The sequence below is a fragment of the Cetorhinus maximus genome, chromosome 6 (genome assembly GCF_964194155.1).
Source record: "Cetorhinus maximus chromosome 6, sCetMax3.hap1.1, whole genome shotgun sequence".
Taxonomy (NCBI): Eukaryota; Metazoa; Chordata; class Chondrichthyes; order Lamniformes; family Cetorhinidae; genus Cetorhinus; species Cetorhinus maximus.
Genome location: NC_135884.1, coordinates 68849218 through 68873044, shown reverse-complemented (window position 1 = coordinate 68873044; position 23827 = coordinate 68849218). Strand labels below are relative to the sequence as shown.

General features: G+C 43.5%; 1 protein-coding gene across 2 annotated transcripts in view; it reads right to left on the bottom strand.

The window, feature by feature from the left end:
- Window positions 1-3746: 3746 nt before the first annotated feature.
- Window positions 3747-23827, bottom strand: part of dag1 (dystroglycan 1) — a 125492-nt gene continuing 105411 nt past the window's right edge. For both annotated transcript variants that reach the window (XM_078543824.1, XM_078543826.1), the window contains one exon: window positions 3747-7785. In XM_078543824.1, coding sequence (XP_078399950.1) covers window positions 5392-7785 — 2394 coding nt within the window. In that variant the 3' untranslated portion in view covers window positions 3747-5391. The remainder of the gene's footprint in view (window positions 7786-23827) is intronic.

The following is a 23827-nucleotide window of genomic DNA, read 5'->3' as shown; positions in this document are numbered from 1 at the left end:
CATGATGAGCTGAATGGCCTCTTTCTGCACCATAACTGTTCTACAGTTCTATGGTCATTAACTATCATTGATTGCCATAAAAAACAATCTGGTTCACTAATGCAACCCCTTTAGAGAAGGGAATCCGCCATCCTTACGTGCTCTGGACAATATGTGACTCCAGGTCCATAGCAATATAGTTGAATATTAAACTGTTCTCAAGAGCAATTAGGGATGGGCAACAAATGTTAGCCTAGTCAGTGATGCCACATTCCATGAACAAATTTAAAAGAAGTAGATTCTTGTCTTTGACTCCTCAAAGAGTTTCGCTTTCTAACACATGTTCTTCATCAAAACTGCTGCTCCCACCTACTTTTTCCCCATTTTCTATCTTTCCTGAATGCCTTGTACTCAGGAATATTAAGCCCCTAATACACCCTTTTTTGAGCAAGATCTATCATCACTGCTACATCATATTCCCACATGGTTATTTGCGCCTGCAGCTTACCAACCTTACTAACTGTACCATGCATGTGTATACATGTACCCCAAACACAACATGGACCCTCTTCGTATTGTTCAAAAATCCCATCTAATTCTGTATTATTCTTAACTCTCTCTTTCCCAGTCCTCTTTGCATCCTTTGATTACATCTTGGAATCCAATATCCTGCTAGATTAATTTAAACCCTCCCCCATGGTACTAAGTAACTTCTTCACAAGCATATTGGTTCCAGCTCTGTTCAGTGTAACCTGTGTATATTGAACAAATCCCTCCTGTTACATAATTGGTTCTAATATCTCAAGAATCGGAAGCCTCCCCACCTTCTGCACCATGCATCAACCTGTCAAACCCTTCACATTTCTACTCTCACTCATGCATGGCACTGGAAGCAATCCAGAGCTACTACCTTTGAGATCCTGTTTTTTTTTTTAAACACCCCCTCCTCTCCCCTTGCTCTTTTAACTCTGATTGCAAGTCCACGACCTTCTTCCCCTCTATGTCATTATTTCCAACATGGACCATGGTGCTGGTTGTTGCCCTTCACCATCCCACAGAATGTTATGTACTGTCTTGATGATGTCCCTTACCCTGGAACAAGGGAGGCAACATACCAAACCGGGCTCACACAGGCAGTAACTGAACTGGTCTTGAGTAACCAGGGGAAAGCACAAGTCATTTTCACTAGATTACAACTAAGCATGCCTGGTGATTTTTTTTTAAATACTGGACATAGGTCTTGTCCATCTACCTGGCCCCAGTACAAATGCTGTTCTGACAACACAGCTCTCAGAATTAACAATATCACATCAGCTTGGAGATGCCATGCAGTAATTCTATGATGTGCTACCTTTTGGCTCACCTATTGTCCCGGACTTCAAATGGCTCTTGTTCCCTAACTCCATTTATTTTTTGTGAAAAAACTGCGACTGTTAAGCCAGAGAACAGCTATACCACATTCACAAGCCTTGACTGGTCAGCTTTGCATGCACAACATACTTACCCCAATCCATTGTGCACTGAGACCCCTAAAAACATAGTTTGGGGGGGGGGAGGTGGGAGGGACTATCATAGTCTGTATTCCATGACTCGACCTTAATGTAAAAGATCCTTCAAATATCCAACAAGCAATGTTGCAGGTGCGTTTAATCTTTGTGGATTGATAGGCTCCCACTAAATTTTATTTGTAGACTGGTCCATCTTCTGTTTCATTGCACACAGAATTAGACTATGATGGATAAGTGGACCAGGGTACACAAAAAAAATCCAATGTCCATGTTATAAGTCCTACACGCTGCCTTTATTTTGAATAATATGTGGATTTGCTATGATAGTCAGTGGAAAACCTGTTGTTAGTTGGGCAGCAAAGTTGGTCAGAGCATGGAACTTCTCCACGCCACGAGCTTGAGGGGCTGGAAGAGGTCAAGTATATCCAAGTTTGCTGACAACCCCAAGTTCAGGTGGCACAGTAAATAGTTTGGTAGGAGAAATGAGTTGCAACGGGATAATGATGGCTTAAGTGAGTGGGCAAAAGAGCAGGCGGAGCTTAGTGTGGGGAAATTTGAGGTGGACACTTTGAATTCAAGAAAGACGGATTAGAATATTTTTGAAATGGTGATGTCAGGAAGTGAGGAGAAGCAGGGAGTTGAGAGGTCCAAACAGAAATAAGTAAAAACTGGTGGGCAGGTACAAAGACTAATGGAATGTTGGCCTTTATCTCCAAGATGATTGAAAACAAAGGAGCAGAAGTTGTTTTACAGCTGTACAGAGCTCTGGTCAGGGTTAGCCCAACTGGAGTACCGTGTTTGGTTCTTGGGGCATTGCATCTCAGGAAGGATATATCCCCAAATAAATTGGTAAGGGGTGATGAAAGCATAATGGAGTTTTTACAATGCGTTCAGGACACCTTTCTTACTATGTATGGGGGGAAAAAACTCAAGAGAGGGAATGAACACTGATGAATCTAGTAATGGGAAATGAACCAGAACAGATAGAGAAGTACACACAGGGCAACATCTAGGCAATCGTGATCACAACACAATAAAATTTTAAAAAAAGACAAAAGGATATAAACAAGACAAAAATGGCAATACATCAGGAGAAAAAGATTATTTTTCAGGGAATTAGAACAGAATTAGGGAATATAAACTGGAAAAATTACTGACAAAGAAATAGAACAGCAATGGGAAACATTTAAAATGACGATCAACAGTCCAGGAGAAATATATTCTCCTGAAAAGCAAGACAAACTCGCCAGTAATGAATTACTATGAATGAATGAAGAAATAAGGGCAACATTGAAACTAAAGAAAAAAGGCATAAGTACAGAGACAGTACAGGATGACACAAAGGAATATGAAAAGCTTGACAGTCACAAATTAGAAGGCAAAGATAAACTATGAAAACAAATCAAGGAATATAAAAATAAATTGTATACTCCACAGATACAAATAAAAGAAAAATCAGGATAAAGACAGGATGACTAAAGATCACACATAATAAATTCATAGGCAACGGCAGTGAAATGGCAGAAATATTAATTACTTTTCTTTAATTCAATATAGTGTATGTCAGTCAATGTATTTACTTTTACTGAAGTGCTTGAGATGCAAGAAATTTGTGCTGGGATAGATGCATCATAGACTAGAAAACCTCCAATGACTGGGCACGTAGAACTGTGGGCCAGTGTTGTGCAGTTGGCTTGCTTCCTTTACAAGTCAGGTTGAGACTGTCCAAGTTATTTGACCTCAGGACCCATATGACATAACATGGCTGCTTATAGCAACATCAATGTTCCAGCCAGAATGGAGATAATTGGTAATTCCCTTGTTAATCACACCTAGAGACCACACCACTAACTGGGATTGATTTTAGACACAATTTGTATGGCAAACTATCCTCCATCCATTGCATGTTTCTGGTGAAATACCAACTTTTATAAAAATATATAAATCGGGAGATTTTGCAAAAGTTCAAAGAGGCTCTGTTTAAGTAGACCGATTTATGTGTGCTGTTTAAATATACTGTTAGCTGTAGTCCTGCTCTCCCTTCAACTCACTGGCTGGTACACTAATGTCAAAAGGCACAGTGGCTTAATATGGAAACTGATTTCATCCATCAGCCTGGACTAGATTCAATCGCAGACCTTAAGAGCTGAAAGGCCAGTGCCTAACTCACTGTACTGCTCAATCCCATTTTAAAAAATATATATATATATATATATATGAAATGTTTATAGAAAAAAAGCTTACAAGGAACAAAGAAAATCAGTTTGATGAAAACACATTTTAATACAAGACTTCCAACATACAGTGCCTAGTGGCATAAATAAAATGTTTACTAATAACTGTAAAAAGTAAAATTGCTAATAATGCATTATTCTGTTTTGATTTGCCCGCCAATCATCGTGGTGATGAATGTATCAGTTCTCTTCTGGCCACTGCAGATCTAAGCGTACACACCGGGCATGTGTGCCGTGTTCTATTATGGCTTCAAGATCCCATGGTGCGCGCATTAAGCCAGCTCTAGAACATGACCAACCAAGCTAGCACAGCACACAATTATTGCAATGGTTTTTGCAAGTCCAAGTTCCAAATACCATCTCTTGTGGTTCAGTCCAATAAAGTGTGGCAGACATCACACCAACATGATATCCTGTGAGAATAATCATCTTTAAAAATAAAAGCAGTAAAACTTTTTTTAAAAACCCCTCTAAATTAAAATTTATAAGGTGATCTATGAGAGGGAGGAGAGACAGATAGAGAGAGAGAGAGAGAGAGATAGATAGATAGGTAGATAGAGAGAGAGAAAAATCAAACCAAATTTCATTTCAACAATTCCTAAGAAGCCAAGCGTTTACAAATTGCAGTATGCATTTAATAAAAGGATTGAGGCTGTATCAAAAATTTAGTAAAAAAATTAGATTGAATTTTTTATTTTAATCATTTCTGGCTGACTAGAATATAATCTACCATAAGACCCCTGTACGTCTGCAGCCAAGGAGCTGAAATGGGAGTAGCAGGACCTGACAAACAAGCAACTTTATATTAACTGCATGGATTGGAGAGGGAGAGGGCACGAAAGGGCAAGAAATGGGATGCACGAGGGAAAAGAAAAAAGTTGAGAAATCAGAGAGATAAAGAAAACATTCAAGGCAAAGGCAGCCAAGAAGGTGAATGGCACACCAAAACTTGAGCATGAAAACAGCATGTGATGTGAGAGATGTGCAGCACTATCACACAAGGCAATGATGTGCTAAACAGCTTTGCAAGAGCACTTGGTGCCAGAGAGCGCAAAAGACCTGGTGATATTAAAAGGAAACATAGTTGGAACCAGTGACAGAGGCCAGACAGCAAGAAATGATAAGAAGCAAAATGAAATTTGACAAGGTGTCCCAAAAGCCAGAGCAGAGAAAAGGTCCAACTTAAAACAATTAACATGGCCAAAATTAGAAGTAAAAGTTTAGGTATAGTGGATTAAATGTAAAATAAACCGATTTCAGTACAGTCTTTGACATTTACATTAGGCTACCGTTTTGTTATACTTCCATTGCTAGACACGTGTGAATAGAAAACAGTACAATTAGTGTTAAAGGCAAACTGTATCAAACATCCCCCAGTGCTGCCCGTGGTCTCTTTAGCATTTTAAAACAAATGTTCTGAAGCCTGCGGTAACAATGTACAGAAAAGATCAAGGTAACAATGCTGACTGGTGGAGATCATCCCGCCAAGCAGGGAAGGTGATCAACATCGTCAAAGGCTGCAGTGAAACTCCAGCATTACTTGGCTTCCAAACCAACAAACCCAGTGCTCAAAAAATTAAAAATGGTGGCAGGCTTCCATTCCCTACAGACAGCACTGGTGTGGAAAGGGGGTGGGGTGGGGGTATGGGGGTTCCAGTCTCCTTTAAGTATTAGGGTGGGACATAAGGTGGTGGGGATCTGTATGGGGTCATGTTCTTTGGACGGCAGCCTTTTCCTTCCATTGGTGCTGTGAAGGGTGGCGGGGGCTGGTAGGGGGGTGCATTGGGATCCTCTTCTCTCAGAGGGGTGTATTCACCAATCAGATCCTGGCCCAGGGGGATAGCCTCATGGCTGGACTGGCTGGGATACTCTGGAGGAGGAAGAGGGGGTTTTTCCTCCTGGAGGATCAGAGGGACACTCGATGAAGGAGGGGGCTTTGAGTCATCAAGTTCATCTGCGAAAATGATAGGAACACCCTTCTTGATGAAGGTGGCTTGGTCCTCAATGGTGAGCTTCCCTTTCCGCTTCTTGCGGTAGCAGATCATGGCAATGATGCCGGCAATGAGGAGGATGGCGGCTACCACCACCGCTGGGATGACTGTGTGCAAGTACACATCATCGTCGCTGGTCCTGGACGGCCCCCCACCAGCTGCAACTAACATGGTAGGCTCGATGGGGATCTCCAATTGAACTGCTGGCACAAACTGGATGTTCTTACAGCTGCCTGTTCCAGTCACAGACACGTTCATGGGGGTAAACTCGGGCTCCATGGTTGTCACAAATACGGAATTCGGCTTTCCATCGCTATCCGCAATATGCCTGCTCAAAGACCGAACCTGCTCCTCTGGGCAGGGGTTGAGGGGGAGAGTATTGTTAGTCCACTCAACCACAATGGAGCCCTTCGAGATACCATGCAAGGTCACAGTGCTGCAGTTGTGGTCGCCAAATGCTTGGACCAGCTTTTTGATCAGCTGGATTTTTTTGTTAACATCGTTGACCACTTTCCTGTGATCCCCTTGAAATCGAGCAGCAAATTTGGCGCTCGATTTGCCACCGTGAGGCCGACTGTGTACGTGGACCTCGAAGGCATCCACTGCCGTCAGGCCTCCCTTGTCTGCAGCATGCATGAAGTACTCGTGCTTTCCTTCGTGGCTAGTGTCCGGCAAACCATATAGCAGTTGGCTGGTGCCGTTGAACTTGACCCACGAGTTCTCGGGCAGTGGCTGCTGCTCCCTGAGTTTGAGCGTCAGTTGCAGCTTGTCAGTGGTACCGTCCTCCTCATCGTAAAAAGTGTCAGACGGGATCTTAACCTCGAAGTAAGTTCCCACCCACGAGTCCACGCGATCAATATGGTTCGTGAGCTTGGGTGGCCGGTTGTCACCAACAGGCTGCCGGAAGGGCTTGGTTGCATGGGCGGGGCTGGTCGTGCGCCTGGCGGGTGGCGACGTGGTCTGCAGCTTGGTGGATGGTTTCGTAGTGACCCGCGGCATCTTGGTTCGTCCCTTAGGCTTCCTGGTGGTTGCAGTAATTGTAGTCGGAGTTGTAACCTGTGGTTTCAGAGTGGTAACCCGGGGTTTCTTGGTCGTGCGTGGAGATGGCACAGCCGTGGGTTCGATGTAACCAGCTCTGGTCACGGTTGGTTCAATCTGACTGGGGATGGTTGTACTTGATTTTTCCAACACCCTGGTTGGCTGCACAGGACCCAAAGTGGGTGTGTGAGTAATTGTATCTTTTGGTCTGACAGTTTTAATGGACCTACTTATCAATGGTTTTCTGATTGGTGGCGCCACTCTGTCTGTGGTGGATGCAATAATTGGAGAGGTGGGTGTTGGGACTATACGAGGTGGTGGTTCTCTAATAGCAGTTGTTGGTGGCAGTGCAAATATGACAGGCGTTGGAGTGGGATTTATTTGCCTTCGCACTCTCTTAGTCACCTGCAATTTCTTGTTGGCAATGTGCCAGCCTACTACAGGATAGCCAAGCTGAGCAGACATGGTCCCCTCCTTGGCAGGGATCTCCACACTGCTGATGTTAGGGACGTTGTTCTGATTTAAGAAACATCCAATCTTCCAGGACAGCAGAGCCCCATTCTCCACTACTTTCTTGGCATTCCCAGGCCCAGCCATGAAGGCAGACATGTCGAACAGACGGTTGTTCACAACTGGAACGAGCTTCATTTGATGGAGTCCCACCTCAGCAAACTTGCGCATTCGGTCCAACAGTCCAATGCGCTGCACGGCTGTCATCTTCGTTAGGTCAGCGTCCAGGATCACAGTCAAAATGGTGATGGGTTCCTCGTGTGCACAGACCAATGGTGTAACCTCGTTAACCAACTGTGGTGTCAGAGCAAGGGGAGCACTGTCTAATGGGTCATCTGGCAGAACCTCAATGGAAAAGACATCTTCAGCGAAAGGCACAAGGCTTCCATTGGCAGCCAGCTCCAGGGCAGTGGCTGAGATATAGTGGACTCCTCTATCTGTGACTAGTGGGAGCCCCTGAAGTGAGTGACTCACTGGATCCCAATGCAGCCATGAGGGCAGTGTCTCCTTCCCAGACTCCGTAATCTAGGAAAAGAAGAAAGATACTGATTTACTGTCTCCCATACAGCACTTTCATATTTAAATCTCAGCACACAGGGATAAAAGCCCATTCATTACTTTTGCAGAGTTCCTCACAGTTGTAATCAGGATGCCTGATTCAATTTTCCCACTCTCCCAGTTTGGCAGAATGTACCATTTAGTAATGCACATCCCACACAATTTTCTATGGCATCACTGAACAGCCATGACATATTTGCTTAACAAGCAACAGATGCTATTAATTCCAAGTTTCAACTTAATAAAGCTGTAACATGTTCAGAGTTACTGTATTGACAACAGAACACATGGGCCTGAGGACATTTTGGTTCACAGAATGTAAATATATAAAAAAGGTTGTTCTGACCATTATAGTGCTTCCCTTCTTCACTCTAACTCTCCCATTAAGGCCAACCACCCCCTCCAGTACTGCAGCCCTGCCAAAGCCCATCCCATCAGTACCGCAACCCTCACAAAGCCCACCCCACCGGTACTGTAACCTTCCCAAAGCCCACCCCACCAGTACCATAACCATCCCCAAAGCCCATCTCCTCCAGTACGGAACCCTGCCAAAGCCCACCCCTTCAGTATTGTAACCTTCCCAAAGCCCATTGTTCCAGTTCAATAACACTCCCAAAGCAGTGCTCCAGTACTGTAACCCTCTCAAAGCATGAGGCTACATTGTCTTCACCACATTCGTTTTAGCTATTTTACTACTGTTTTGGACATTGAAAGTGGCAATTACCTATCACTACTCCTGGATCCCGTTCTAACTCTCCGTCTGCCAATTCTATTTACTGCAACTAACTTTACATTCTTTCAACCAGCATACAGTGCTTTCCATTTATTATCAATTTCATTTGGCGTGTTACTCAAATTCCAAAGGCAAAGCAAGAGACTTCCGCAAACCACTCTCCACACTGTTGTGTAGTCAATAAATCTGACAAGCTTAGTTGTAGTTTTAATGTACACATCTCTAATATCGTTATCAAATCCAGTAATGAATCTTCAGTATAGTTCAACATTCAGTAGGTAGGATCTGTGAGAGAGAGAGGGTGGAGGAAAAAAAGGCAGATGAGAGTGAGAGAGAAATAAAGAATTAAGGTTGGCCAGGTCACCGGTGAGTATTCCCCACTTTTCTTTGACATAGTGTCATGGGATCTTTTAAGCCCATCTAAGGGGGTAATGGTCTCATCTGAAAGAGGGCACCTTTAACTCTGCAGTACTCCCTCAGTACTGCACTAGAGTATCACCCCTCCACCACGTAACCTAGACTACACCAAAAATAAAAACAAATCCTGGAAATTGATTAACAGAAACAGAATCTGTAGGGTACTCAAAGCCTTAAAACTTGCCTTTTCGTTACAGTTTCTGACTGGCTTGCTGAGTATTCTCAGCATTTTCTAGAAGTATAAGGCAAGTTGTCAGCATCTGCAGTTTTTGAGCAGTGCTCATTCAATTCCATGTTCTGGTTCCTATTTTATTTTGATAAATTAGAAGTCTTTCATGCAGAACTTTTGCCAAAAGCTTTCTGAAAACTTCAATAAACTATACCAGTATCTGTAACGTACTCAAAGAAATCAATGAGGTTTATTGGGTAGCATCTTCCTCTTCCAAATCTATGCTGCAATATTTTTTCTTTATGTTCTTGTAGTATGGGCCCTCACCAAGTCTGCTGCTTAATGTGGAGTCCATTACTTTAGATGTTAAGGACATAAGGCTAATGGGTCTGCAGCTGTCAGGGGTCAAACTTGTTACACTTTTTAAATATAGACATATTTTCTTGCTTCCAATTCTTTGGGAGGTCAGTAGTGCCTGTTGAGTAATTACAAAAACCACTGCCCTCTAAATCCTGTCCCTTGCTTCCTTCAAAGTCCTAGGCTATAAAGCATGTGGCTCAAGGGAAATTGTCACTCTTGTTCCCTTTCACTTAACTATTGACAGATATGAAGCATGTATGTCTGGTTTTGGCCCAGTGGCCATTAATTCAATCACAATACATACAGAGATGGTTAAAAAAAAGTCGCATTCAAAATCTTATCCCAACACCCAGCCTAATTCAATATAATTGGGTAAAGATTTGTTTACTTGTCGCAGAGACTGCAAGTTTGATGGAGGTGCCAAGTCACATTCAAATAAAAAGCAGAATGTTATTGTTTGCTTGGTTGTGTAATTTGCAGTTGCATTTGAATTTAGCTGACAGTTATGGGAATCCATAACCATTGGGGAAGGGTGAATTTAAGGTATGGACTGTTCAAATTATTTATTTTAGTTTGGAATTCCAAACAGCTAGACCTGGCCAGTGGGGTCTTGGAGTTAATATAAGACTATAAGAAAATAACTATATAATATAGTTTAGCATTGAGATTATACACTATTTCCTTTTTGACATTTCACCTACTGTAAATATATAACCTATTATTCTGAGTCAGCAGTGGCTTAGCCGGTAGCACTCTTGATTCCAAGTCAACTGGTTGTAGGTTCAAGTCTCACTCCAGAGATTTGAGTACAAAAGTCGAAGCTGCCACTTCAGTGAAGTACTGCACCTTCAGAGGCAGCATCTTTTGGATGAATATTAAATTGAGGCCCCACACATCTTTTCAATGGACAAGATCCCATGGCATTATTGTGAAGAGCAGGAGAGTTATCCAAATCTCCCGGCCAGTATATATCCCTCAAACAACATCACTAAAAAAATTTACGCCATCATCACATTTCTGCTTGTAAATTGGGATGCCCAGTGGTCACGAAGGCACTATATAGATATAACTTTTTCTGTATTATAGTTGGCAGTTTATTTCCTTGCTGATCTTAATTGTCACTAAATTAACTAAAGTTTAAAAGCCTGACACTTTGCCACTTTTCAAAGACATCAGAAAATTCCATAGAACAGATCCAGGAACCAAAGCAAAGCTGAAAGGCATAAAAACAGAAAACAGGAAACAACAGGTCTGGCAGCATCTGTGAAGACAGAGAGTTAACGTTTCAGGTTGATGATCTTTTGTCAGAACCGGGAAACTAGGGAAAAGATTTGGCAAGGATGACAAACAGAACTCCTGTGAGGTACAAAGGCTGATGACGCCACAGTACAAACCATGGCAGTGAGGAGCTAAGAGTTATGCAATTAATCTAAAACACAGAAGCTTAAACATCTAGGATAAGAAAAGACTGAGCGGTCTCAGCAATGAATATTCCAATATCTTCTGGAATACTGTGTGTATGGTACTGGAAGGCAAGTTTCTTGGCCGGTCATATTGCTCTGTGCAGCTGTGGGTTCTGTTCCTAGATGTTGCAGCTACACAGACAACCCTGAAATTAGTTTCTAAACAATTGACATTTTAACTGATGGATTCAAGGCTTCCACAATAGTCAGAGGCCACATTTTGAAACTTGCAATTTCTTGACAACAATCAGTTGGGGGTGGGGGTTAATGGTGAAGGAAAGGCAGAATCTTTGGCAGCAACTTCTTCCATTTTTCTATTTACAGTTGCAAACCAACAGGGTTATTAGAAATACAGAATAATGGCCAGGCAATCCCTCAGTCTTTCTATGCAAGGGCCCAGACCAATACTGAAATTGTCACAGCCACTGGGGGCCCTCAGTGAGGCATGAGCAGCACAGCTCCATGTATTGGTAGGAAGTGGCAGTGAGGTGTTTCGAATACACTCCCAGGTTTGTCCCAGTGTTAGCAAACCAGTGAACTACTTACATTCCCAAATGCAGACAGACAGCATCATTTCCAGTGATCTATGACACATGAAACTTTGATAGTCTTGGAGCGACGCCACAAATGTAGCCTTTAGTAAGGATGTCACTGTTCATTAACTCAGAATTGTCAAAGCTTTTTGTGTTGGGGAGTGACGGAGGGGGAAGGAACCGAGAGAAAAGCGAGGAGAATGAGACAGGGAGAGAAAGAGTGAGAAAGAGCAAAAGAGAAAACTCTGAATGAGAGAGAGTGAGACAGCCCCATCGTCAGTTTACAAACAGCTGCAAAATTATCTAATTCAAAGAAAATTGGAAAGTTATAGAATGCCAACTTCACAAGTTGAAAAATCCCTAGACAATGGGACTGCAATGGTAGATCACCTTCCGTGGCTAGAATCGTCTTAACGCTTACAAACCTCCAAATACTAGTGTTTGCTGTTATCCCATATTCATCCTCCATGAACCCCAGCTCCCCCACCCCGAGCTCTGAAGTGAGAAACCAGCCCCATTTCAGCTAGTGCTGGGATGTCTGATCATCAATTGCATAAGCCTCAGTGAGGGGTAATCCCAGGTACCGACTGCACATGGCACCCCTCCAGCCTGCACCCAGGTGGAACTGGCACTGTTTGCTCCGAGTGTTTGGAGACCAATGGTCACGCATTGTCTAAGTGGAAACACTACAGGAGCACAGTCGTGAAGCAAGCTGCAAGGATCAAACAACCAAATTCAATTCCCCTGCTAACAGTAAGGATGTTTCATCGGACATTAACATGTCAAATGTTATGTTGACATGCCAAAATACTAAGGGAATGCTGCATGGTTCTTGGTATAATCTTTTGGGTGTTAAATTAAACAGAAGCCCTGTCTACTCTCTCAGGTTCCACTGAACTATTTAAAAGATAGACAAGGGAGTTCTCCCCAGTGACCTGGCCAATATTTACCCCTCAATCAACATCACTGAAGAACATTTGGTCTGGTCATTTATTTCACTGCTGATAGAGGGAGCCTGTTGTGCACAAATTAGCTGCCACATTTCCTACATTACAACAGTGACCACATTTCAAAAGTAAAAACAAAAACAGAATTACCTGGAAAAACTCAGCAGGTCTGGCAGCATCGGCGGAGAAGAAAAGAGTTGACGTTTCGAGTCCTCATGACCCTTCAACAGAACTGAGTAATATTAGGAGAGGGGTGAAATATAAGCTGGTTTAAGGTGGGGGGGAGAGAAATTGGGGGGGGGGGGTTGTAGGGACAAGCAAGCAGTGATAGGAGCAGATAATCAAAAGATGTCACAGATAAAGGAACAAAGAGGTGTTGAAGGTGGTGATATTATCTAAACGAATGTGCTAATTAAGAATGGATGGCAGGACACTCAAGGTACAGCTCTAGTGGGGGTGGGGTGGAAAGACTGACATGGCATTAAAGGTATGGATTTAGAAATAATGGAAATAGGTGGGAAAAGAAAAATCTATATAAATTATTGGAAAAAACAAAAGGGAGGGGGAAGAAACGGAAAGGGGGTGGGGATGGAGGAGGGAGTTCAAGACCTAAAGTTGTTGAATTCAATATTCAGTCCGGAAGGCTGTAAAGTGCCTAGTCGGAAGATGAGGTGCTGTTGCTCCAGTTTGCGTTGGGCTTCACTGGAACAATGCAGCAAGCCAAGGACAGACATGTGAGCAAGAAAGCAGGGTGGAGTGTTAAAATGGCAAGGGACAGGGGGGTTTGGGTCTTTCTTGCGGACAGACCGCAGGTGTTCTGCAAAGCGGTCGCCCAGTTTACGTTTGGTCTCTTCAATGTAGAGGAGACCGCATTGGGAGCAACGAATGCAGTAGCCTAAGTTAGGGGAAATGCAAGTGAAATGCTGCTTCACTTGAAAGGAGTGTTTGGACGGTGAGGTGGACACCCTGGTCCACTCCTCCGTCACCCCCTATTCCTCAACCCCCACCTATGGCACCTCCCCATGCCCACGCAGAAGATGCAACACCTGTCCCTTCACTTCCTCTCTCCTCACCGTCCAAGGGCCCAAACACTCCTTTCAAGTGAAGCAGCATTTCACTTGCATTTCCCCTATCTTAGTCTACTGCATTCGTTGCTCCCAATGCGGTCTCCTCAACATTGGAGAGACCAAACGTAAACTGGGCGACCGCTTTGCAGAACACCTGCGGTCTGTCCGCAAGAAAGACCCAAACCTCCCTGTCCCTTGCCATTTTAACACTCTACGCTGCTCCCTTGCCCACATGTCTGTCCTTGGCCTGCTGCATTGTTCCAGTGAAGCCCAACGCAAACTGGAGGAACAGCACCTCATCTTCCGACTAGGCACTTTACAGCCTTCCGGACTGAATATTGAATTCAACAACTTTAGATCTTGAGCTCCTTCCTCCATCCCCACCCCCTTTCCATTTCTTCCCCCTCCCTTTTGTTTTTTCCAATAATTTATATAGATTTTTCTTTTCCCACCTATTTCCATTATTTCTAAATCCATACCTTTAATGCCGTGTCAGTCTTTCCACCCCCTCCCCACTAGAGCTGTACCTTGAGTGTCCTGCCATCCATTCTTAATTAGCACATTCGTTTAGATAATATCACCACCTTCAACACCTCTTTGTTCCTTTGTCTGTGACATCTTTTGATTATCTGCTCCTATCACTGCTTGCTTGTCCCTACAACCGCCCCCCCCGCCCCAAACTTCTCTCCCCCCACCCCCCCCACCTTAAACCAGCTTATATTTCACCCCTCTCCTAATATTACTCAGTTCTGTTGAAGGGTCATGAGGACTCGAAACGTCAACTCTTTTCTTCTCCGCCGATGCTGCCAGACCTGCTGAGTTTTTCCAGGTAATTCTGTTTTTGTTTTGGATTTCCAGCATCCGCAGTAGTTTTTTGTTTTTTTTTGTACATTTCAAAAGTACTTCACTGGCTGTCAAGTGCTTTGAGGGCATCAGAGAGAGGAGCAATACAAGAGCAAGCCTCTCCCTCCCTTATTTACTCCTTGCGGCAAACTGTTGTTCATCAAGGTGACAAATAGCTATGCTGAAAAGTAGAACACTTTCCCATTCTAGGCCTCCAAGTGTCTCATCCAAGTGCCCCCAAACTTGGATACACAGTGGATAGCTACAAAGAAAGGCTTTCTATATTCTGCCCCTGTCTCAAACACATCAGCATGGAGTTATTTAATTTCCTGTAACAACCATTCTATGGTGTCTCAGAGTGAGATTGACAACTGACTGACAAGCTGAGGGCAGCTTTGTACTGTGGACCCGTGCCTATTAGGAGCTGGCTTGAGACAGCCCAAATTAATTTCATACTCTTACAGCTAGTTGACTTTCACCCCATCAATCTGGGCTGGATCGAAAGCAGAGTATCGGAGATATCAGGCCAATCGCTGTAACCCAGTGGAACCCAGTGAGCAGCTCAATTAATAAAAATGTACTTGTAAGCAGGACAAAAGCCCAGCACCAGCTCGGTTTAGTCAGGGCACAAGCAGTGTAAAATCGTGCTAGATCGCAGGAACCAAATGTGATCCTGGCAAGCAGCTCTGCATCTTTCACAAATGGCCCTTTGTGCATAAGGGATGAGGGAGGGATGACCCACTTTTCACTGCAGCTAGGCCTCATTTAATTCCACAAGGACTATGCAAAAAAGGCAGCTAATAAAGTATTTAACGTCTGCTAGGAATACTGCCTAGCAGTTACTGCTCAACCTGCTGACACCAACACTTTTGACCCATCCCCCACACCTCTTCAAGCTGGTCTTTCTGCAAGATTAACAATTACAGAATGATTTTTTTGGGAAGGTTAAAGGCAAGTTAAACAACGCTTTAAAACACCTTACAGGCTGCAGGACTGCTATGTGAACTTGGCAGACTGTTCGTAGGATAGATCTGCGAGGGGTGGGCATCAATAATGGTAACAAATTCTACCTATGCATCTGCATTGAATATGGAACTTGAAGTTCAAGGGCTAATGTACTTGGCACCAGACACTGACAGCTTCTCTAGTTTCAGGGTGCTAAGACTGGGCATGGCCATTGTACAAATTGGCTGTTGGAAGGTGGAAGATGAAATGTCCCTGAATAAATTAAGCATCTCATGTTATTGGTTGCTAATGACACAGGGCAAGGGTGTACATGAAGGGTTGAATGAATCATAACGTTCCACAGCTCAACATTGACAGGAATGAAGCTCATCTCTATCAAAAACAGCAACCTGCATTTATGTACTGCCCTTAACACATTAACATCTCAAGTGGCCTCACAGGAGCATTGAAGCACAAAGATTGACACCAATCCAAAGGAAGAACCATTAGGACAGATGACCAATATGCAAAGAGGTAGTTTTTTTTAAAGGAGTGTCTTAAGAGTAATGTGGAAAAGGAAGAGGGAGTTGGGGAAATATTCTACGGCTTAGGGTCTAGGTGGCTGAAGGCACGGCTACCAATGGTGAAACGGAGGAAGTTGGAATGGGCAAGGGGCCAGAAGGGGATGAACTTTGGAGGGTTGTAGAGCTTTAGGAGTTTACAACGATAGGGAGGGGCAAGAATATAGAGAATTATTTTCCTCATTCAAATCTAACCAAGTTCAAAGTGTTGATGGACTGGGAGCCAATGCAGGTCAGTAGGCACAGGGATGATGGGCAAAGCAAGACTTGATGTGGGTTAGGGTACAGGCAGCAGAATTCTGCATGAGCTGAATTTTATAGGAGTGAGACATGAGAGATTGTCTGGCTAGGAGATCGCTGGGAGAGAAGGTTGAGGTAACAAAAGCATAGATGGAGGTTTTAGCAGCAAATGAGCCGATGCAGATGGGCAACATTATGGACGTGGAAGTAGCCAGACTTGGTGATGGGGATAATATGGATTGGCTCCTGTCTACGCCTCAGATTGTGTTAACTTGTTTACGTGCTCAGACTGAATTTGTGTAACATCAGGGTGCTGTTTGATCCTGATCTCAGTCCATTGCCAGGACTCGCTTACGGTATCCTCTGCTGTACTTCTGCTGCTAGTACCCTCTCCCAGGTCTTCATCTCATCAGATGTTAGCCTTGCCCTATTTGTGCAATCCTTGTCAGCTCCACAAGATACATTTCCACTCTTGCAACGACAGTTAACCATTTATTCCACATTCCTCAAGTCTTTTCTTGTCCTCTCAACATCTCTACTAAGGCTCGCTCTCTCTCTCTTCAAAGGCCTCCTTGAGACCCATCTCTTTGCCTAACCCCCAAATCTCATTGGGTTCATTGCTGTTTCTTAAATGTGAAGTTCATTTCAAAGGTGGAATATAAACAGAAGCTACCTATGCTATTGTTTTCCCAGGTACTTGGCAGCAACTGTATGAATGGTCATCCAATGGCTAAGCTGGGCACCATTTTCCAGGGCACATTCTGGCTGATCATTGTCAGAGTCAGGCTTGACATATCTTCCTCAGCCATCAGGACAAGTTCTACACCCTAGATGTTGTAGCTCCAAAACACACCACCATCCAGAACAAAGAAGTCAAGTTCACTAGCACCCAGCCCACTGGTCTAAACATCAACACACCATGGCTACTGTGTGTTCTACCTATAGAATGCACTGCAGCAATTTGCCAAAGCTCATTTGGCAGCACCTCCCAAAAACCAATGACTTCTGCTTAGAAGGCCAAGGGCAGCAAGTGTATTTACTCAAGGACATGATACAAACTTACTTCAGGATTACACAGTAGTGATCAGCAGTAGAGAGCGCGCCTTGGCTCAAGGGTAGTGATCCCACTCCCTGAACTGAGGGTAGCACTCTCAGGTGGAGACTACATTACTGGGTTGTCATCTGGTGGGCAGATGACAGGGAGAGGGGGAGTAATTTGTGTCCGTAGAGAGTGGAATTGTTCCCCAAACACCCCTTTCCCTAATCGGTCCTCCTAGAAAGGAGCTGTGAATCAAGCTAGCAACCTGTTAGCATAAAATAAGGATTTGGTTACAGAAAGAATCCATAGAAAGATCTACTGGATGTAAAACAGTGAAAGAAATGGATTCTCTTATGCTCTGTTATGTTATGAAGAAGGAAAATAAGGAGCAGGGATTGAAGGAGGAATAGGACTAGGGGTGGTGAGGAGAAAGAGGAATGGGGGGAGGAGGGATGTCATGAAAACTGGTTTTATATCAAAGAATGATTTTTGAATATACTGGCTGAAAACCCCAACTGAATTTTTTAAAAATTAGAAACTAAAGCCACATTCCAGTGACTTGAGCTCTTAGCAAATGATGGCTACAGAATTTGCATCAATGTACCTTTCATATTCCAACACCATTGAGATGGAGTCTACCCAAAAACCCACCAAAGACAATAAACTCAGGGAAATGTGTATGATCCAAATCCCCTATCCCATTAACGCAGCATCCAGATACCCATCTGGGTACTCAACTGGGTGAAGACAAACCATTAAGCATAAGCACTTGGACAATGGGAGCCTGGCTAAGAGAGGGATTCCCAGACATGAGCTAATCAAGCTGCAATTGGAATACACTGGCCACAGCCTTATTTGGATCTCTGGGCAGTTGGAGAGCAGTCATGTGGCAACCCAATCTAGTGTGTGTTTAAAGCACCTGCTTTCCCAGCCGACAGGACAAGCAGCCGAGACGAAGGAAGAAATTGAGTGGGTACCTTCCTCTTTTTCCACCCAATTCGCAAGTTTTTGAATCCTGTCTGCTGATTTTGACTAAGTGCCACAGGCAGAGCTTTGAAAAAATATCAACTTAACACTACTGTCTCCTAAGATCGGATGAATCATCCATCTGCATCTTTAAATCGTCTCGATGCTGAAAGCAGGACCACCAAATTTAACCTGAAGCCAGCTGAGTCACCAACATCCATAATATGCAAACCCTTATAATTTTACTGAACTCTAAACTTGCTTATTCTATCCTTACACACTCAAACAGATTAGAGAGAGTGGTGATGTGTGACTGGAGTGTGAGTGAGTGTGAAAATCGGAGTGTATGCTATTATTTTACTTAGACCGGGTCAAATACAATAAAAGCTATCCTCTTTTCTTTGTTAAAACTCAAGAAAACCTGTCTGATTGTGTCTTCTACGATCACAGCACTTAAACAGTTAATCGCTCACTGAAGTGGCAATTTTATCCTTTTCAAAAACCCTGTTGCGGTCAAATGAGGTGTGGGAAAAGAGCAAAGCCCTCTTCCACATCTGACCCCTCACTTAATCATGACAATGAGGATGGGAGAAGAGGATGAGGAATGGAGGAGGTGAATCAGTAGTAGTGACACCATCAAAATTTTCCCTTCCTGAACCCCTAGACCCTGGGGTTAATTGTAGCACACTGCTAACTGCCCTGGCTGGTATTGGTTAACCTGGCAGAGATCAGTAATTGGGTGTTGGACCTCTTAGCCTATATGGATCAGTAATTCTGGGCTGTGCCTTTACCTACTCAGCTATCGGGGAGTTGAGAGTTCCAACTTTAAAAAGAAATGTGGACACATGAGTGGGTACTATGTGGGAGCTTTTCATTAGCTAAGGCAGAAAATAATTTGCCCGTGATAATTGACCGCTCTCTGAATTTAATGCACAGTTGTTATCAACAGACTAATCCAGTGATGGGATACATCTCAAGGGCGTTTGATTAGATCAAAATTCAAGCTACTATTTTTTTTTTCCTTCATAACTTGTTGTTAAGGCCAGATTTAGATAACTGTGTAGTTTGGAAATCCTTAACGTTTTAAGGGCACCGATACACTGGCACAAGTTCAGGCCAATGTAGCAAAATTGATTCAGAGGCTGAGGGAAAAACTCCAGAATGTGAAGACAAGCTGCCAGAATGGAACTTGTTTTTACTGGAACAAGGAAAGGAGGTCTAACCCTGGCTTAGTTCAAGGCACTGTCTGGTGTGGTATGAGGCATACAAATCAGATGATCCCGTGATCAATTCCCAGCCTGTTTTGAGTCCATTGATCTCATCTATGGCAGAATTAGGTACTTGAATGTTTTCAGCATCCCACCTCAGCTGAGGGAGAGGGGGAAACTATTCATACATCCTGCTAATTGGATCCTTATCTAGTTTTTTTATTTAATGAGGATTTGACATTAACTGCCTTTCTTAGATGCCTGAACCAGAGATATATGCTTTTTTTTTTAAAGCCATTCCTGGGATGTGGGTATGGCTGGCAAGTCCGGATTTTGTCTATCCTTATTTGCTCCTTAAAAAGTTGGTGGTGGGTGATTTTGAACTGTAGCAGTTTCTGTGATGCAAGAATCTCCACAGTGCTGTTAGGCAGGAAACTCCAGGATTGACTCTGATGATGACGGAACAGTGTAATATGTCCCAGTCTGCAGTGTGAGGGACTTGGTAGGGAACATGGAGTATTCACATCCATCTGCTGCCCTCATCCTTCTAGGTGTGCAGAGGTCATAGGTTTTGGAGGTGTTGCAAGCCTTGGCGATTTTCTCTAGCTCATTATGCAGACAGGGGAGTGGATGTTGAAGTGGATAGGATGTCAATCATGTGACCTGCTTTGACCTGGGTGGTTTTGAACTTGAGTGTTGCTCCAGCTGCATCAACCATGCAAGTGGTGTGTATTCCATCACACCTGTGACTTGTGCCTTCTAAGGTAGAGGGTTAGGAAAGTCAGGAGCTGAGCCACTTGCCACTGGGTACCCAACTTCTGATCTGCTCTTGTAGCAGTAGCATTTATGTGGCCATTGATCATTTGCTGGTCACTGGCGATCCCCAGGATGTTGATAATAGGGGGGATTTGGCAACGCTCATGCCATTGAATATCAAAAAGAGAGGTGGTCATGCTCTTTTCTGTTGGAGATGGCCATTGTTTGTCATTTGAGTGGTGTGCCATTTCCTCTCCTGGGGAAGGGCGAACATACCTTTAGGCCTCTCCTCTAGTTTCAGGTTACTTCAATTTGTACCATCCCTGACTGCTATGTTGAGAAGAGGCCTTCGAAAAATGAGCAGTGACAAAACTCTCACTGGCCCACCTCACATGACGAATGATCACTTCTTGATGTGCCAGTTGTCACATGCCTGCTTGAGGCAGCATCTTCAGGAGGTAAGGGGACAAAATCAGAGGGGGAAAGAGGTGAAGACTTAAAATGCACAGCTAAGGTTAACTAGATCGAGAGAAAATTAAGGTCTGAAACTAAAGGGGATTAAAATAAACTTGACTCAGCTTTCAAGAGTAGCTGGCCATGGAACAGACATTTAATCAAAGCCGTTAATATCATAACTCCTGGATACAGATCCAATTAGTGGCAAGATTTATATTGCATTTATATAGTATCTTTCATGACATCAGTATGTTTCACAGCCATTAAGTACTTTTTAAATGTGCAACTGCTGTAGTCATGAGCCAACACGGCAGTAATGAGAGGCTGCAATGGGATCAAAGAGGCCACAAAGGGATATTGACAGGTTAAGTGAGAGAGCAATAATATGGCAGATGGATATAATGTGAAGAAGTGCGAAGTTATCCATCTTGGTAGGAAAAATACAAAAGCCAAATATTTTTAAATGGTGGCAGGCTGGGAAATGTTGATTATCAGAGAGACCTGGGTGTCTTCAGACATGAACCACAAAGCTGATATGCAGGTAGAGCAAGTAATTATGAATGCAGATGGTGGTAGCCTTTATTACAAACGGATTATGAGTAAAGATGTCTTACAGCAGTTGCTGAGAGCTATGGCGAGACCACACCTGGAATAGTATAAAGATAGAGAGACAGAGTTAATGTCTTGAGTTGAATATGACTCTCCTTCAAGACATTCTGGAGACTCATATGGGCTTGAAACGTTAACCCTGTTCCTCTCTCCACAGATGCTGCCAGACCTGCTGAGTATTTCCAGCACTGTTTTTATTTCAGATTTGCAGCATCTGCAGAATTTCACTTTTATCCTGGAGTCCTGTATACAGCTTTAGTCTCCTCACCAAAGGATGTACTTGCCTTAGAGGGAATACTGCAAAGGTTCACTAGAATGATTTCCTGGAATGAGGGGATTGTTCTCTGAGGAGAGATTGAGCAGATTACATCTCTATTCCTAGAATTTAGAAGAATGAGGGATGAGATATAAAATTCTTAAGGGGTTTAACAGAATAGATGCAGGGAGGATGTTTCCCCAGGTTGAGGGGTGCAGAACTAGGAGTCAGTGTATCAGGACAAGGGGTCAGCCATTTAAGACTGAGATGAGGAGAATCATTTCACTCAAAGGGCTGTAAATCTTTGGAATTCTTCAGGCCAGAGAGTTGTGGTTGTTCATTCAAAGACAGAGACACAGAGGTTGATGGGCTTTTGTATACTAAGGAAATCAAGGGATATGAAGGTAGTGTGGGAAGGTGGAGATCAGCCATGATTTTACTGAACGGTGAAGCAGCCTTGAAGGGCAAAATGTTCTTATCCGTTTTAGCTAAATTAGTTGAGGGTTAAGTATTGGCCAGGACACCAGGAAAACTCACTAACTCAGTTGAAATAGTGCCATGGGATCTTTTACCTTCACCCAAGGGGGGAATAAGTCAATCAAAAGACAGCTGCCCCCCCACCCCAGCACTGAACTGTAATGTCAATCTGGATTGTGTGTTCAAGCTCTTAGAAAAGGGCTTGAACCCATGAGCTTCCGAGTGTGGGAGACAATGATGATAGAACCTCTGTACTACTGGAACAATATATGTGTTATTTGAAAGGGTCGGTACTTGGTATTGTAAGTTGCAATGTTAACTGGAACAAAAACAGAATTACCTGGAAAAACTCAGCAGGTCTGGCAGCATCGGTGGAGAAGAAATCAGTTAACGTTTCGAGCCTTCACGGCCCTTCGGCAGAACTGAAGCATAGTTAGGAGAGGGGTGAAATATAAACCAGCTTATATTTCACTCCTCTCCTAACTATGCTTCAGTTCTGCCGAAGGGCCGTGAAGGCTCGAAACGTTAACTGATTTCTTCTCCACCGATGCTGCCAGACCTGCTGAGTTTTTCCAGGTAATTCTGTTTTTGTTTTGGATTTCCAGCATCCGCAGTAGCTTTTAGCTTTTTGTTTTTATCTCTATGTTAACTGGATGTCCAGGAGTTTCACCAATTACCTCAGGGATTACAAAACACTTTGCAAAGATTTACTTTCACAGAAATATCACCCAAGGTCACTCCAACTCCCTCAGGAGATGAAACGGTTGGCTGAAGTCCACTGCTGTGTAGACTGTGTACAATCTGTTGCAAGGTAGTGGTCAGAAGAGTCAAACAGCTCCTTCTTTTGTTGCCTGCCTTATTTATTTTCCCAGTCCTTAAGCGCCATTTCCTATCAAGTCATTGGGCTTCAAAGAGCTGCTTGTGACTTGGGAATAAAGCAACCCGATATCACCCAAGTTGTAATATTGACATTTGGTCTTTGATGCATCACTTGTGTGCAAACAAATGTTGGACCTAAAATGCAAAAGCCTGTTGTACAAACAGGTTAATCATTGTGTACTTTGGCCCACATGTGTGAACAGGTTTAACAGCAAGCTTTGTGGTGCTACAGGAGGACCTGATTTTATGTACTCAAGAACATGTGGTGCAATGAGCTGGTTTGAGATAGTGATTGAGATTCCAGGGATGGAAGGTCAAAGAAGAAACATAACATTTTAAGAGTACAAACAAGCGTGTTAACACAAGCTCAAATACTAGAAGAGCCTGTGACTTCCAACACTTCAACATTACCATTGGCAGGTTTCAACACAGCATGAAACTTTAGGGGGGGAAAAAAGTGACCATTAAACCGCAAAGTTAAAGGTCCATATGTGAACTGCAGTAAATTTCTTTGCACGTATTATGTTCATATCCACGCAGGAACAGGAGTAGACCACACAGCCCCTCAGATCTGCCCCACCATTCAATTCGCTCATGGCCAATCTGCACCTCAAATTGATTTACCTACCACAACTCTAAACCCTTACCTAACAAAAATCTATTGAAGGGAAGTGAATTGCAGAAGGGAAGAAATGGAAGCATCCAGATGAATGGTCAGTGATTGGTTCATACTGTTAAGTACCTGGCGTATGGCCAGAAGATGGGCATCAAGAAAGGCGGTGAGGTTGTGGGGTGGGGTCTGGGGGAGAGGTATGAGGAAGAGAGAGAAGAGAAAAATATAACAGGTCTGAAAGAAGATTGGAGCTGGATCGACAACTGTCGTAATTTATAATTAGGACAGACGCAAGACATTTACCCCCTCAGCTTGAATTAAATTCAAACCAATGTTCCCCGAGGTAAACGGGCAGTGTTAACCCACAGCACCATCCAGTGGCCTGTCTTCCCACAACAAATGATGTGAATATTCAAATCTCCAATTCCCGTTGGAAGAACTGTTTTATAAAT